The 16,306-nt window shown below is 33.2% G+C and overlaps 3 protein-coding genes across 3 annotated transcripts; all 3 read right to left on the bottom strand.

Annotated features, from left to right (window-relative positions):
* Nucleotides 1–1,854: 1,854 nt before the first annotated feature.
* LOC110664320 (laccase-4) lies at nucleotides 1,855–5,529 on the bottom strand. The gene is made up of 6 exons (XM_058151801.1): nucleotides 5,343–5,529; nucleotides 4,672–4,823; nucleotides 3,928–4,172; nucleotides 3,691–3,819; nucleotides 2,681–3,598; nucleotides 1,855–2,320 (listed from the first exon to the last, which is right to left on the bottom strand). Exons 1-6 carry the CDS (start codon nucleotides 5,433–5,435, stop codon nucleotides 2,190–2,192), a joined length of 1,668 nt encoding a protein of 555 aa, XP_058007784.1. The 5' UTR covers nucleotides 5,436–5,529; the 3' UTR covers nucleotides 1,855–2,189.
* Nucleotides 5,530–11,261: 5,732 nt separating this feature from the next.
* Nucleotides 11,262–12,415, bottom strand: LOC110664319 (uncharacterized). Its single transcript, XM_021823942.2, has 2 exons — nucleotides 11,963–12,415; nucleotides 11,262–11,864 (listed from the first exon to the last, which is right to left on the bottom strand). The coding sequence occupies exons 1-2, from the start codon at nucleotides 11,963–11,965 to the stop codon at nucleotides 11,373–11,375; spliced, it is 495 nt and encodes a 164-aa protein (XP_021679634.2). The 5' UTR covers nucleotides 11,966–12,415; the 3' UTR covers nucleotides 11,262–11,372.
* Nucleotides 12,416–12,554: 139 nt separating this feature from the next.
* LOC110664318 (sedoheptulose-1,7-bisphosphatase, chloroplastic) lies at nucleotides 12,555–15,405 on the bottom strand. The gene is made up of 8 exons (XM_021823941.2): nucleotides 15,142–15,405; nucleotides 14,754–14,873; nucleotides 14,484–14,669; nucleotides 13,955–14,036; nucleotides 13,616–13,837; nucleotides 13,341–13,441; nucleotides 13,138–13,209; nucleotides 12,555–13,053 (listed from the first exon to the last, which is right to left on the bottom strand). Exons 1-8 carry the CDS (start codon nucleotides 15,241–15,243, stop codon nucleotides 12,769–12,771), a joined length of 1,170 nt encoding a protein of 389 aa, XP_021679633.2. The 5' UTR covers nucleotides 15,244–15,405; the 3' UTR covers nucleotides 12,555–12,768.
* Nucleotides 15,406–16,306: the final 901 nt, after the last annotated feature.

Raw genomic sequence — 16,306 nt, 5'->3', positions numbered from 1 at the left:
ATAGAGGGAGCTAGTCAAAGATATTTAGAAAAGGATATAAATAAAAAGAGTTATAGACTATCGATATTAAGATTATCATATATATAAAAATAAATAGAGGGAGAGAGAGATAAAGATATGGAGAGAAATATATAGAAATGTATAAATCAATATATGTGTTGATTTTGAATTACTCTTGTGGCAAGATATATATATTTCATACAAAAATTATTGGATGAGGGCTAATAGCCCGACTTGCATTGGGATCAATTAGAGTCCATAATATTTGTTTTACATACATCAATTAAATAAATTACACCTCCATACTAATATAAAGTAACATTAAAACCATTGCTGTAAGATCTATTTCTACTAATCTTAATAAGTGAAGAAAAATGAAACAAAATTCTTTAATAAAAAACTACTCTTGTGCTAAATAAAGTTCTTTAACCATGGTTTACTTTTAACAAGAACACTTACAAAATCTTCCAAAGTAGCTAAATTTAAGATCATCAAACCAAAATTATTTCAACAATCTAATGCTTGGACAAATGCATTGCAAACAACATCCCAATAACAAAGCCAATGAAAAATTTTTTAGTTTCACTTCAATATCCACTGCATGTTGAAACAGCATCTCTATGTGTGACTTGTATAGCTCTATCAATTGAGGTAACCTCTTTTGTTGATAGTGCAAAATGAATGTCATTACAACTGCTCTCTCCATTATTTTTTGAAATCAAGAAGTGATTGTAGGCCTCTACAGCCTCCTGCATGGTCTCGTAAGATTTGTACACACTTTTACTAACACTAATGACCAATGGTGCACATTCATCCGTGAATGATAGATTCTAGGTTTAATCCCAATGAATACAACATAGACTTTTGTATTGCTTTTGTTTTTCTCAGATGTATGCTTCCTTGTCACTGTGTGATCGGATTTATCACATGCCAAAAAATTTTTTTCTCAATGAAGAAAAGTCAAGTGGCCTAGGGTTGAAACTAAAATGCTTTACAATGAAGAGTTTCTTAGAAAGAAGATGAAGATAAATATAAAAAAGGATTTATTTAATAAATCAATAGTATACTTCTTAAAACTTTTTTAAAAAGATAATTAGAATTCACATAATATTAATTATAGTGGGTAGCTCAAGGAAAGCATGAGAACTCTCATCCTATTTACTCAAATAGTTGTTAGATAGAAGAGAGATAATGAAAATTCAAATTTCACTCTATCTCCTCACATCTCTTCCATTCAAAATTTTAATAAGAATAGTTATGTCATTTTATGAGCATTTGTGCTATTTGTGCCACAACATTTGTGCTGTTTAGCATTGTCCTTTGATAAAATGATATCTTAAGCTTTATTTTCTTAAAATTTTAACATTTTTAGTTATGTTTAGGTTACCATGTATAATAAATATTTTTTTATTAAAATTATGAATTTAGTTTTTGTTGAATCTTTTTAAATTCCATATTATTTATGGAGCTTAGAATATATATATATATATATATATAAGTTAAAGTTTGGTATATCATTTTATTACAAATTAAATTACAGATCTTGAAGTAACAAAGCATAAAATCTCAAAATATTTATTTGTACTTTCAATTTTTTTCTTTTATTAGATTGGATTTTTTGGGATAAATTTTATTAGATTGGATTACTCATCTCTTTTCAATAAACCCCTTCACCTCACTTGGTAAAATTCAAAACTCTAACCTTAAAATTTTTCTTCTTGTTAATTTGAAGTTAAATTTTATTGATAATTTTTTTTTTTTTTTTTTTTTTTTGCTATAGGACTAATTTTTTTAGACATTTTTAATGTGTACATAGAAATTTTCTCTTCCTCTGCACATATTTGGACAAATGAATTATTAATGCTAATGATTTTTTCACACTTTACAATTGAAAAGAAAGAAAGAAACCATTACAAGCATACAAGTAAGTATATCCCTCAAGTGCACTACTCTGAGTATCAAACAATTTCCACTCGAGAAAGGAAATTTAAAATGGTAAAACATGACTATCTTCTGCAATTTTATTCACTCATTTCGAGCACCTTCTTAAATTAAAAAAAAAAAAACTAAATTTTCTCTGCTGTTTATTAGCTTTTTTAAATATTGTTTTGTGAATTTCAGCCTCTACTATCCCTCTCATCAATATGCCTAGTCTTATATGCTTTGTTTCGAAGCAGCTTCATTTATTTCTAGCACTTTGGAAGGTCACTTGGAGGTGGTGGGAGTGACTCGTTTGGACCTTTACCATTATCCACCACAAATGCCATCTTTAGTCCCCATGAGGTGTGTACTTCCAAATGGCAATGCAGAAACCAAACACCTACACCCACCATAGAATTGGAATATTGGAATAGTGCCCACATAATAATATATGCTCTGTAAATAAATAATCAGTTTTAATGATTAAAGATTTCATATCTAATAATTCACCTCACAGCATTAAGATTTCACGATTTCAATACTACTGAATCACAATTCATTTCTATTCATTTTATAAAAAAAAATTGTAAAATATTTTTCATGCATGCTAAGGCAATAGGAAGATGTAGGTGCTATCTCCTTGTCAAGAAAAGGACTAATTAGTATGACAAGCTGCATTTCAGATAGTTCCTGCTAACCTCAAAATCTATGAATTATTAATTAGAAATTGAAAAAGAAAAAAAGAAGGATTTAGATTTACCTGGATTGTCTGCCCTGAATCTGATTGCAGTCCATCCTCCAGTAGGAACACTAAAAGTGTTCCTTTCCACAGGATCAACCAGATTAAATTTCTTTGGATCATTCTTTGGATCGAAATTCCCTACACCTTTGGCAATAGCAAAGAAATTAAACCCATGCAAATGAACTGGATGGCTTTCAGGTGCTATAATTCCCGTTCCTTGTAATACAACCTGAACTGTAGTATTAAAAGCCAGCCTATAAAGCCTAGTTCCATTTGAAGTTGCAATCCCACCAGTAAAATTGCCAGTATAGTTAAAAGGGATTGGTGGATTCCCTGGAAAATCATCTGTGAAAATTCCACTAATGTTATGGTAATGTGCTTGGAGAAGAGCTGTACTTGGCATCACAAAGCTAACATTGTTAATATCTCCCGCAGACCTGCTGCCATTAACACAGGTTGGGCAAGGGTTGATTCCTACTCCAATAGTGAAGTACAGTGAATGATCTACTGTCAATGGGACGTTGGCAGGGTACTTCTTCGAGTTTAGGCTTCGAAGATTGTCCATAAATTTTAATGTTGCTGCTGTTGCGTTTATGGCAGGAGTGGTTGTCAGGACAGGTGGGGAAAATGCCACGGTATCCTTGTATCGCAAGAAAGCGATTGCTGTAAGGTTATCAACTGCTACTACGGTGTCCATGAAAGGAGAAACAGCTATTAAGTACTTGCCAGTGGTCTGGTCTGTGGTTAATAGTGCATTTGTGGTCTGGCCTGGACCTAGGAATATTGAATCTGTGGTGAAGTGTTTTGTGTAAGATGCATCAACTTCAACAATTGTAAGATTATGGGTTGCAATTTTGAAGAATAGCTCATCGTTTACTGCTGCATTCACAAGGCGTATCAGGTACGTCTTGCCAGGTTCAACATGTAAGGTGTACCCTGCAGACAAAGAATTCCAAGGAACAAATGTAAGGTTTCCTGTTTTTTGTTAACACCTGAAGGGAATTTCAGATGGGAATATGATCAAGTACCCTGAGAAATACAACCAGGAACTGGTCCTGGATGGCCATTAATAGTGTGAGAATCTGATATATTGGGTGGCAAACCAGTTTGCATAGCCTGATTGATCACTGCTTCAGTATCTGCTTTCCACCATTCACCTACAAAATTAACACAATGAAACAAATCCCATTATTGATCCTGGCATTTGTATCCTAAGATCATCAAATTTCAATGAAATAAGGTATTGAAACAGGAATCAAACTTACTTAATATGATGAGTTTTTCCTTGTGAGGTTTTGGAAATGGGTAAGGAACACCTTTCTTCGGCCAGATGACAATAGCACCATGTATTGTTGCCCTTAGCCAAGAAATATGTGCGTGCCAAAGAAGAGTACCTCTCTGGCCTGTAAGTGTGAAATTGTAGACATAACTTTGCCCAGGCTGTATTGGGCATTGTGTAATATACGCAGGCCCATCTGACCAGCCCGTCCGTAGCTGCCTCACCCCATGCCTGCCCCAAAACCCAAAAAAAAAAAAAAAAAAAAGGAGAGGCTATTAAATTAAATCACAGTTTTTTTAGAATAAATTAAATCACAGTTGATTCATATAGATTGAGTTAATTTTATCAATTTCATTTTTTAAAAAGAAATTAACATTATTTATTCTATTAAAAAAATATAAATAAGGTATTAGAGCCAATTTTTGTATATAATATCAAGTTCTTGTTTGGTATTTAAATTTTGTGTCAAAAAAGGCTTTCAAGAAAACACCATTTTAAAAGTTATTTTTCTCGATAGCACTTTCAACAATTATGCTAAAGACTTTAAATAAAATACCATTTTAGAAGTTGTTTTTCTTCGATAGCACTTTCAACAATTTTGCTAAACGAGTTCTAAGTCATTTTCAATACATACAAACAAATGCATATTATTATTTACACTAGAATTCAATAATTTGAAGAAAAAAAGAAAAAAGAAAAAATACAATATGCTTCTTAATTAATTAATTACCAGTGAATGGTGACATTGTATCGAACGTTGTTGACGACCTTAACATTGACATTATCGTCTTCCCTCGCAAAAAGAGTTGGCCCTGGAAACTTTCCATTGATGGTGACTATAGACTTACTTGAACATAGCTTGGTTGTGTTCTTCATCACCACCTGCATGCATTAGCCATTATATTTTTTTGTCTCTGATGTTAAAATTCTTAAGCACCAGATCAGAGTAATTTCTCACAATTTTGGATTGAAAACCAGGTCCAAATCTTCTTTATTTATTGTTCTTGGTCAGCTTTGGAGGTTAATAATGGTGTTTGTGTGTGCTGGTAACTGATAGTTTATTGGGTAGCTATCAAAAAGGCTTAGTTGGTGAAGTCGTAGTTGGTGAAGTCGTCCTTGTCATTCCAATTAAGATCAGGCCCATGACAAGAACTTGAGGAATGAAACGATTTCAGCATACCATATTTTAGCCTTTCTTTAAAAAATGAATGAGTTGAAAATTAAAGATATGAACAAGAAAGAAAAAAGAAAAAATTTAAACATCTCATTCTTATCATATCTAGTTTTCTTAACATTAAACCTGAATTTCATGTTCTTGAAGGTTTAGGTTTGCTTCTTTGCTATGCATAAACTATAATATCTATGGATATAGAACAAGAAATGCATATGAGAAATGCTTACTGTGAAATTATAATGACGAACAGCAGACTCAACCAATGCTGGAAAAAGGAAAATGAGCAGAAGCATTGTGGTGGGTGGCCAAGAGCAAGCCATGGTTGATTTGCTCTCTAGATTTCAAGCTCTATCTCTTGAGTGGGGTTTGTGAGATGAGACGAAGAAATATTATTATGATTATGTTGGAACTCTTAATGTAAGACTGACCACCTTATGTTTATAAAGGAAAAAAAAGGGGTTTCGATGCAATGTCGTTTTAGCCGGTTAGGTGAATGAAAATTGCAGTCATGTTTTCTCTTGAGAGTTTTCTTGCATGCTACACAAACAATAGTAGTCTTTCCTGTCCATTTGGAAGTAAGCCAGCTATGACCTTGTTTTCACTTTCAAACCCTTCTCTGTGAGTTGAAACTTACAGCCCAACCGTATATGTTTATATTGCGTCTCTCTTTCTATCTCCAATGTAGCATACCTTGCTTCTAAAGCCTTGTATTATACTAATTATATTTATATACTTGTAGGAACCCTGCATATAAATTAATAAATGATCAAATCCTGTTGATCTCCATCAGGAATTAATTCTTTTCATTTCTTTTCTTAATATTGTAAACCCTACATACGATACATATGAAACCTTTGTTTTATAATAAAACACTTTTCACATCTTATACTTCTTTTACTAACTATTATCTCCATTGATCTTGAACTATCATCAATTTCACACATTTTTTATTAGATTGAGAGAAAAAATTAGCATAATTTGTTGATTCGAAAGAAGAGAATCCCATTTAAACCTTAAACATTTTTTTATAAGTAAAAATAATTTTATTAATAACAGTAAAAGTCATGAAAAATTAAACATAGCGTGAGACATTAGAACTAATCCCTAGTTGATAAACCTCTCCAAAAAAATCAACCTATGAATATTCAATGTGATTATTAAATGAAATTATAGTAAAAAAATCAATCAAATTGATGGGAAAAGAAAAACTAAAACCTTACATATAATTTTAGAAAGAACAAAAATTAAAAAGTTTTAAATCGCCCACCCACGAGGAATCCCTGAGAAATATTTCAATCCTGGGGTCAAGGAGAGCCTAAAGAATTTATAGTAGGACTTATGTATCACCCACCTACGAGGAATTCCAACAACAGTCAACGGAACTTGAACTCGAGTGAGGCGCATCAACAACTGAATCTTGAGCCAATTTTTTGAGGGGGAAAAAAAGATAGACATTCATGTAAATAATTGCTTCTTAAGTAACATGTTTAGATTTTATAACTAGGTAGTTGAATTATATGGTAAATGATAGGTGTAATGGAAATGAAAAGGTAGAACTTATAAGCACTAGGAGCTAAAGGCATTATGTTTCCAGAAGAGTATAAAAGCTTAGAGATGAGATGGCGATTGTGGTGGTGGGTAATGGTCCATGAAAGTATGCTAAGTTAATATAATACAAATTTTGTAGTTGAGAAATAGTTTTCATGGAACAACCTCATTTATATATATATATATATATAGAGAGAGAGAGAGAGAGAGAGAGAGAGAGAGAGAGAGAGAGAGAGAGAGAGAGAGAGAGAGAGAGAGAGAGAGAGAGAGAATATTTAAAAATTAGACTATTAATTTATTACTATTTTATTATTAAATTAGTATTTTCATAATAATAATATTTTACTTTATGAATGTCATTTTTACATGTATTATTATTACTATTATTATTTTAAATTGTTATTTGCAATATTGTCATTATCAAAAATCAATTAAAGTTATTTAAGATTAAATTAAAATAATAATAATTAAATTTCTTTAGAGTATTATTATTACTATTATTATTATTACTAAAGTTTTATTTAATTTAAATATAATAAAAGAATTTTCAACCTAATTTTAAATATTTAAAAAGTTTAGGGATCAATACGATAATTAAAAGTTCAAAAAAAAACCTCATAAACGCAGCCTCCCCCCCCCCTTGCCGGCGAGGCATACCCAGCCAGTGACCTCCCCCAGCAGTTCCAGCGTCGATCGACCTTCCTCCAGCAGCCATGGACACCGGCAAGAGCTCCTTCAGCCGCCAGAATGAAGAGAGAGAGAGGAGGGCACGTGTGATTGGAGTGGCACCTTCCAAGGCCATTCAAAGGGAGGATAGGGGATGATGACATCAAGCTTCTGGCAGCCAAGGTTCTTCGTCTAATCAAGACCTGTCAGTTTTAATGGAGTTTCTGATGAGAATCGAGGAGAGAGAAAATGGATGGTAGCACTTTTTGTATCACTTTTTTAGCGATCCGACTGTCAGATTAGAAATCCGAGACCACCAATAAACTCAGAGCGACAAAATCTTCAAGATGGAACTAACCCCGCTGCGATCGGACAACATTTGAAAAAGACGGTCATCGAACGGTCCAGATTGCTTGGTGAAATTTTCGGGCTTTTTTAATTTAATTTTATGATAATTATTAATAAATTTTGAGCTTCGTTTAGGTGTGACCAGATCAGTGAAAGCCCACCAACACCCAAGATCGAGTTTTTGGCCTCATCTAGTTGCCCGATGGTCCGTCCCGGAATATAATTGATATTACAGTTGATCCTAATATTTTCAAATGTTTCAGACATATTTTAGGTGTCAGAATTAGTGTAGGTAAATCCAAACTCTAAATTGCCTTATTTGCCTAATATTGGGTTTAGAATAAAATTTATAAAATATTCGTGGGTAGTAAAAAAATTATGATTCTTATTGCAATAGCTTAATAGCATCGTTAAGGACTGCGAGACACGTTTATAGAATTTTTGAAGTTGGTTTGGATGATTTTTGAAAAATGTTAGTTTTAAGCCTTATAATTGAATTATTTGATTACTTGAGTTTTGTTTGGTTTGGTGGGTCCAGGAGGGACTGTATGATGCTGTTAAGATGTGAGTATGAGGTCTTGAGTTATAGAAGTGTTGTTTGAGCTACTTTGCAGGTTGGATGGGTCTTAGGTATAGGAAAAACTCTGACGAATTTCCTGCATAAATTTAGGATGTTTTTATCTCCTTAACTTTCTTGTTTTATTTTAATATTGATAAAATCATGTATATAATTGTTTAGGTAATCTGGGGCAATTCTCCTCCTCTGTCCAGCTACATTAGTGATATTTGATTATTCAGTGAGTAGATATTTATTTTATTTATAATTTTAGTATTATTATATATGCAAAGCAAGCTCATGCATTCACCTATAAATATAGGTATATAGTAAATACTAGGCATGCCTTGTATTCCGTTCTTTATTTGATAATATTGTTGTGGATGTTGCCTTAAGGTGATTTGGAGCTGTGTACGTATGTCGGCGTGCTTATGGTGTGTGTATGGATATGGGTAGGACAGGTAGAACGGCTGGAGCTTGACTCATTGGAATCCGATCCTTATATGTGGATAAGTCGGGGAGAGTACGACTTTGAGTTGATCTCGTTGACCCCCACACTTGGATTATTAAGAGAAAGTGCAGCTCGAGTTGATCTCACTGGCAGGTATTAGAATTAAGAGAGCTGTATAGAGGACCAGCTCCAATATGTATATATGTTGTTGAAACACACGAGTGTGTGCGTACTCCAAATTATCTTTTGTGAGAGTATTATTTGAATTTGGTTGAATATGTTTGTATATGTTACATTTTATATCTAGAAATGTATTAGCCTTAGATAGTTATAGAAATTGTATTTAAAATCAATATCTTATTTTATGAGTCAAACGCTTACTCCTATTCAACTATTTTTCCTCAGGTACTAGGAGAGCTCTTTGAGTTTAACCTGGTTTCTTCCTCGCAGATTTATCAGAAGCAGATTTATTATGTTCTTATTTCCTTATTTATATTTTAAAACTCCGCATGTGCTAGTAGTGTTCTAATCTTGATTGAAACTGTAATAATTTATTTCTTTGAAGTTGTAAACATATTATATGGGTATGTTGGAATGTTTGAGATGAGTATTTACCTTGGATGAGGGATCTGAGCTTCCATTTGATTATTTATCTACTTGATGATTGAGAGGGTGAGCTGTGCTCCCTAAATTGAGTTATTTTGTGTTTAGTTAATACTCTCCATTGAACAGTCCAATTTATGGCTGGACTTCATCCGTTTGTTTTCTTGAAATTGGACTATGGTTATGGGCTATGATTGGGTTAGAAATAGTCAAGCTTATTACGGGTTTTGGGGAACTTATACTGATCCAAGTTCTAGTGCCGGTTTGGTCTAGAATTTGGATCATGACATTTCACATATATCAATATCTATCTTAGCTTAGCTGCAATTTTAAAATGCTTAAAGAAATTAAAAGATCAAAATTAAATTAGATATATATGGCTATCAATTTCCAAATAAAACATCTTTTCCACCTTTATTTTCCCATTTTCTTTTTCATTAGCCTTTCGTCCTCTACTTCTCTTTCTTTCCACGCATACACAATATTAGAGACAACACATGATTCCATTATTACCATAAATTTTGTCTTTTGGTTTTAGAATAGAAAACAATGGTCATCTACTTTTTTCATTTATTTTACCCTTTGTTTCTTGTGAAAATATGAAGTGGGATTTGAATTATAGGGTCATTCTTTTTCATGTATTTTTTTTTTTCTAAGCTTGACCTTTGTGATCTATCACATTAAACTTATATGTTACATATGATTTTTTAAAAATAAAATAAAATAAAATAAAATCACCATTTGGTTATCTTTTGCTTCTTTCCGTGGGGATTTTGGATATGACTTTTTGTTTCTATTCTCTTAGGTGAATTTATCAGCTTGAAAGAAAAATTATCTTTACATGAACTTGAAAATTTTTTTCTTCAACCTGATGGACAAGTTTTCAAGCAACCATAACATCAAAGTGATCTTACCTAAAGCTCAACGTGATTTTCACCTGCCTATATGCATGTAAAGGAAAATAAAAAAAAAAAAAATTATTTTTTTATTCTCTATATCTTTGTAAGAAATATCTTTTTTCTTCTTCAAGTTCTGTCGATGAAAATAAATATGGGAGATGTATTCTATGGGTTTTACTTGCGTAATTGCATCCGGTTATTTGAATGGAAATTTTTTTATTTAAAAAAAAAAGAAAAATAGTAAAAAATTAAAAAAAAAAGTCACTTGAGTTATTGCTTTTAAATTTTTGATGATATTTTTAATTAAAAAAAATTCCAATAAAAATTATTAGCCCCAGAAGACCACAATAATTGATTGTTAATCAGCTTATCAAGATTGGCCTCAAATGGGGCTCCAGTCCATCCTACACATTCAATTGCAAGCCCAGAGGAAGGTTCCCAAGGCTCTCCTTTCTAATCTTATTCCCTGATGGTCCTACTTACCTACATTTTGTCTTCACCTATCAAGCCATAGAAATAAATAAATAAATAATCTTAGGTGTTGAGTTTTCTAATTATGAAAAATTCTTACTTAAATTGATAATTAAGATGTATAATAGATAATGAAATTTAATGAATCTGATAGATTTATATTTTTACTCATTACGAATTGAATTTAAATGAAAAAATCTTTTAATTACAATCTAATTAAAAAAATTGTAGTATATTTAGTTTAATAATTATAGTGAATGATTAATAATCAACAACTACCGATTAATGATCAACAACTAATTACTGAAGGATTAAAATAATAGCAATCGAAAATCTTATTGAAAAATATTCATGTATTTTTACCTTTTATGGTTTGATGAAAGATTAATCTTTTTGAATCGAAATGCAATTATATTAAAACCCTCTCAATAAATGGTAACTGTACTACTCGAACGTGCCTTTAAATGGGGTATAAGTGCGTATTGTCACTCAACCAACCCTGAGTAGAGTAATTGATTTTTTAAAAAACAAAAAGCAAAGGCAGTGCTTTTAACTGAAATAGAAGTATTTTCCTTTTAACAGATCAACAACTTAGTTGGCTGCATTCCTTGGAAAACATATTTATATATGTGAGTGTGCTTTTCTTGATTGTAGTTTTAACTGAAATGTCAAATATGCGTGTAAATAGCGTAACACAATAAGGCATATAGCCATGCTATTCAAACTTCTTTGATGCAGCTTCTATGGCTCCCTCAATCCTATTAATGCAGGATTTATACAGAAATCCCAGATAGTCCATAAGATTGTCCTCAGATGCACCTTCTAAAGGGTTAATCTCAAATGACCAGTTAACTAGTGTGGAATCATCCCCATAATCCACAAGTCTTAATGTATTTACGGATCCATCTAAGCCTACATTGCTTGCTTCCATTTTGTAAGCGTAGCTATGGGATGTGAAGTCCATAGAAACCAACCTCTCCTTAATCCATGATCTTTCACCATCTTGTTGAGGGAACATGAAGCCAGAGACTAACCGAACATAGCCTGGAACTCCTTCATCTCCTTCTAAGTCATTGCACCTTTCAACCATTGGCATCCATTCTGGTAGTCTTTTAGTTTCAGAGACTATAGTCCAGACTTTGTCTATAGGTGCATCAACTATGCCTCCTACAGATCCACGCCATTTTGCTTCTGCCCCTTCAAGCGCCTGTGGAAGGTGAAAGTGTGCCAGCATTCATATATGCATACATGTGTTTCAATTAGTGCAATTTTAAGATGCTTGAATGAAAACAAGAGAATGCATACCATTATTATTTAGTAACCTGCTTTGTTGTTGAGTGCTTCTGTCACAAGGTGAACAATTTAACCTTTAGGCTCACCTTTCATTGAATGCAAAATCTAGACATGGATATATAATCTCTGGATTATGAACATGATGAAATAGAAAAGAAAGCTGGTTCTGATAATATATATTCATTGTTTCTTTGTGAAAGAATCCTATGAAGCAGTGTGAGAATTGGCATGTTCAAAGAAGACAAAGGAATATGGGCAACTCCAAGACTACCACCTTAGGGATTTACAATTGTTCAATCAGATTCTTCTGAATTTATCATTAATTTCCTCTCTTGAAAATGAAAAATTGTTAATTGCAAAGCAGATATATGCTTCTTTTATTTCAATGCCTCTTTGAAAACTGTCCTTTGAAGAACAAAGACTGAACTCACAACTCACTACGACTGCCTCTCATGTCAGAGCATGTATTATATACTCTGCAGAGACTTCTGAGACATAAGGTGCTCAAAAAATTTTAGCTGTTCCATTCACAATGATTTCTAATAGTCTTAATGAGGATGTAGTTAGCAATCAATAATCGGGCAAAATTTAAGATCACCTAACCTTAAGATGTAACAGGATGTACTTCCCTTAAGTTCCAATTCTACATACTTCAATCACACATACCAGAGAGCAAAATATGCATTCCTGCTTGCCTTCTAATTTCAACACAAGTTCAACCTGTTAATTCTAAGTCTCCAATAAATGAATGTTTCAGGCGCTATCTTACAAACTCGTAAAAGGAAAGACATGAGAACTGGGAAGCTAGCACTTTCACTTTAAGCAGTAGCTCCAACAGGAACTCCACCAGCCTTGAGTCTTGATTTCCCATATAGAGTTTCTTCAAACCGGATGATCTCATTCTTGGATCCATAAGCAACTTGAGTTCTATCGTCGAGATTTTTGATCTCCTTGTCTAGCACAGACTGATAACCATCACTACTGTATCCTCCAGCCTTCTCAACCAATAATCCCAAAGGAGCTACCTCAAATAACAATCTCAACTTGGCTTTGGAAGATGGTGATGTCACATTTGTGAAGACACCCTTCTCTTTTACAATGATCTGAGAATAAAGATATTCCAAATCCTTTCAGCCACATCCAGAACATGTCAAAATTTTGGAATTATATTATAAAGTTGTAATTACCTGATTAACATCTGGCACCATTCCTCCTGTGTATCTCAAGGTGTATTTTTCTTTCACATAGTAGCTGATCAACTGTTGGGTTGACCAAAAAAAAAAAAAAAAAAGAAGTTATTAAGAGGAAGCTAGTTTTTTAGTTTACCAAAACTTGAAAACAACAGAAACCCTCCTCCATCAAATATAATAGGTAAAATTACAATAGAAACCTTGTCATAGTCAGGGTTGTCAAATGTGGCTCTCAAATTTCCAGGGGAGAATAGTTTTCCTTCACCAACTTCTGTTGTCTCCTTCACATGTTGCCATTTTCCTGGAAGATAGATAGAGAGAGACCCTAAGTTCATAGTCTTTTAGAAGGGACAGAAACTCCTTTTGGACTAGCAAGATCTCAAGTTTATCAATAATTTGGTGGATGACCATGACAGTAACAGAAAATTTCTAATCTCAGAAGTCGAGTATTAGAATTATAATGTTGAATGCACACCTTCGTCTAGAAGAAGGAACTCGTGGGTTCCAGGGTAGTCTTTAAGAGCAAGAACATATGTAGTTCTTGGACCATAAATCCCCATTGCTGCTGCAACTTGATCTCTTCCTTTTACTCCAATTAATTTATCTCCTGGCCACACTCCAAAGATGGTGCCCACAGAGAAATTTGTGTCCACAATACTCGAACCATCAAGTGGATCAAAAGCAACACTAAATCCACCTGTTTGTATTGCAAGAATTTAATTAGTGTTCTTTCCCTCTTAGAGGTATAGAAGCTACATATATTGATTTCTGATTTCAAAATCAGAATCTTAAACAAACTGTAGAACATGCAGACCTTCAGCTGGGCCTCCCATGTCTTGCAGTTCAGGAACTTCTTCAGAGCAAGCATATTTGCAAAAGTGAGAGTAAGTCAAGGCCTGCACATCAAACCTAAGACACATTACTTCCACATTCCAATGCAGATTCTAAAAGTAAGGAATGTATGCAGAAGTGCATTCAGGGAGAAATTGCTTTTGTCTGATTAATACATAAACTCCAAATTTCAGATTTTGGTACGCCTTAATGTCAGGGAAACTCTGCATCTAAATTGATCATGAACAATTTTTTCGTAGAAAGAGCTAAGAATGAGTCAGAAACTTACAAAAGACTTTTTTGGACAAAATTTTATGCAATGCTGAGTTTAAAATGAAAAGATTTTACTCATGGATCCAATCCAACATGTAAAACATGCTTCACTGGAGAATCTCAAAGGGTCTATTCATGTTTCTCAGTTGAGAATTGACAACAGAACTCCATTTAGCAATTATTCAAACACACATTAAGCAAGATAAAAAAAGCAGTAAATCATTTTCTTTGAGTCCAACCTCGAAAAGAAGCTTGTTGGCAAGCATATCAACAGCGAGCTGCTCATCTCCAAAGGAATTGACACATGCTGTTCCTCCACAAGAAGCTGTCCTGACCTTGAATGCAATAGTCCTTAATGCCTCTCCCATGCACATCAACAACCTAACAAGTCCCTTATCTGGGGTTGCCTTTGTCAGGAACTCTTCCTACAATCACATAAACCATAAAAGTCATTCAGGTTATGACCAACAATAACCTATTTAAGAAACATAAATGTCTCTGTAACTTACCAAGCTGTCACCAATCTCACATTTGGTCACAAGCAAAGCGTTCTTTGTATTTAAAACTTGGAGGGATGATCTTGGTACCAACCGCAATGATTCCCCAAACAGTGAACTTGATTTCAGATTCTGTCATGCATTTTGAACATCCCATTTTCAGTTTCTAACTTAAATTTGCCCATCCATCATATTTTCACAAGTTTAAATTCTTAAATATGCAAGTTCTTCTTGTTTAATATTTGCATGATTATCATTCATATCTTGCAAGTTGCAAGCTTGACAAAAACTATGAGCAGGTAGAGGCAATTGACTCCGTAACTTGATAACTTGATATTCGCTCTTTCTTTCCTTGAACAAAAAGTTTTTAAGATTACCAGGCTGTAAATAATTGACATACCCTGGCGGTGAAGGAGGATGGAGAAGCTAGAGCTTTAGAGTGCTGAGAAGAAATACCAGGCAACAACGCCCCACGAGCACAGCAAGCTATTCCAGTCTCCATGTTTAGTTATAGCTGGTTTAACTTGAAAGGTTGGCCCTTGCTAGTGGGTAATGATTTTAGTCTCTTGATGTCAAGGAAACTTGGAATAGACTGTAGGAGACTAGATAAGCAGTTAACTGTGCAATGCCACGTGGATGGTGCTCAACAGATGGGATGATCAAGTGGGCGACTGGGAAAGGCTAATTACCATCGCTAAAATACTCGTGGCTCTGCTCTCATTCAAGGGATATGGTAGCAAAGCAAAGCCTCCCATCTTTTTGTTGGTTTATACTTTAACTTCTTATGGTTTTGCATTACGTATAGATACATGTAATCGTTCAGTACGAAGATGGGGTACGCCACAACTCGCATCTCCATGCTCCATAGGAATTCGTGCCAGTGTCACAATAAGTAGTCCATTATTATTTAGGATCAGAGTTTATTTCGATTTCAACCCGCCATAGATAGATAGGTTCTATATCCACAAACAGATTCCATAGCATTATAAAACCCAATTCAACTTATTAAAGGATCATAGTAGAGCATTCATATTAACAATTCACCTACTATGGATAAAGATTTTGGAAGAATCTGATTTGGTCTAGAGTTGTATAAAGAAACTGCTTAATTGATTAACCTAATTAAATTTAATTCGAAATTAATAATTTTATATATTTAAATGTTAGTTATGATTCGAAAATAATTATAAATCGAATTTTTCATTTTTTTTTTTTAAAGTAAGGGTAAATATCACACGCGCTTACTCAATTTTATGAATATTTTCATAAAAGTAATTAAACTTTAATTTAATTTCATAAAAGTCACTGTAATTAAAAATTAAAAATTTTCAGAATAATTTACTAACTTATCAATTATTTTACAAATAAAATTATATTATTTTATTAATTTCTTAAAAAAAAAAAAATAGGATGAATAAAACATCCCGTTACCTCCCTCGCTGTCAAGCTCTCTCCCTTTTTTCATTTCTTTCCCATCAGTAACCAATAATTAGATAATTTTATTTGTAAAATAGTTGACAAATCAGTAAATTAATATGAAAATTTTTAACTTTTAATTACAGTGA

The sequence above is a fragment of the Hevea brasiliensis genome, chromosome 8 (assembly GCF_030052815.1).
Source record: "Hevea brasiliensis isolate MT/VB/25A 57/8 chromosome 8, ASM3005281v1, whole genome shotgun sequence".
In the NCBI taxonomy this organism is placed as follows: Eukaryota; Viridiplantae; Streptophyta; class Magnoliopsida; order Malpighiales; family Euphorbiaceae; genus Hevea; species Hevea brasiliensis.
The sequence above is the reverse complement of the archived record's forward strand: the minus strand, read 5'-3'. Positions and strand labels throughout refer to the sequence as shown.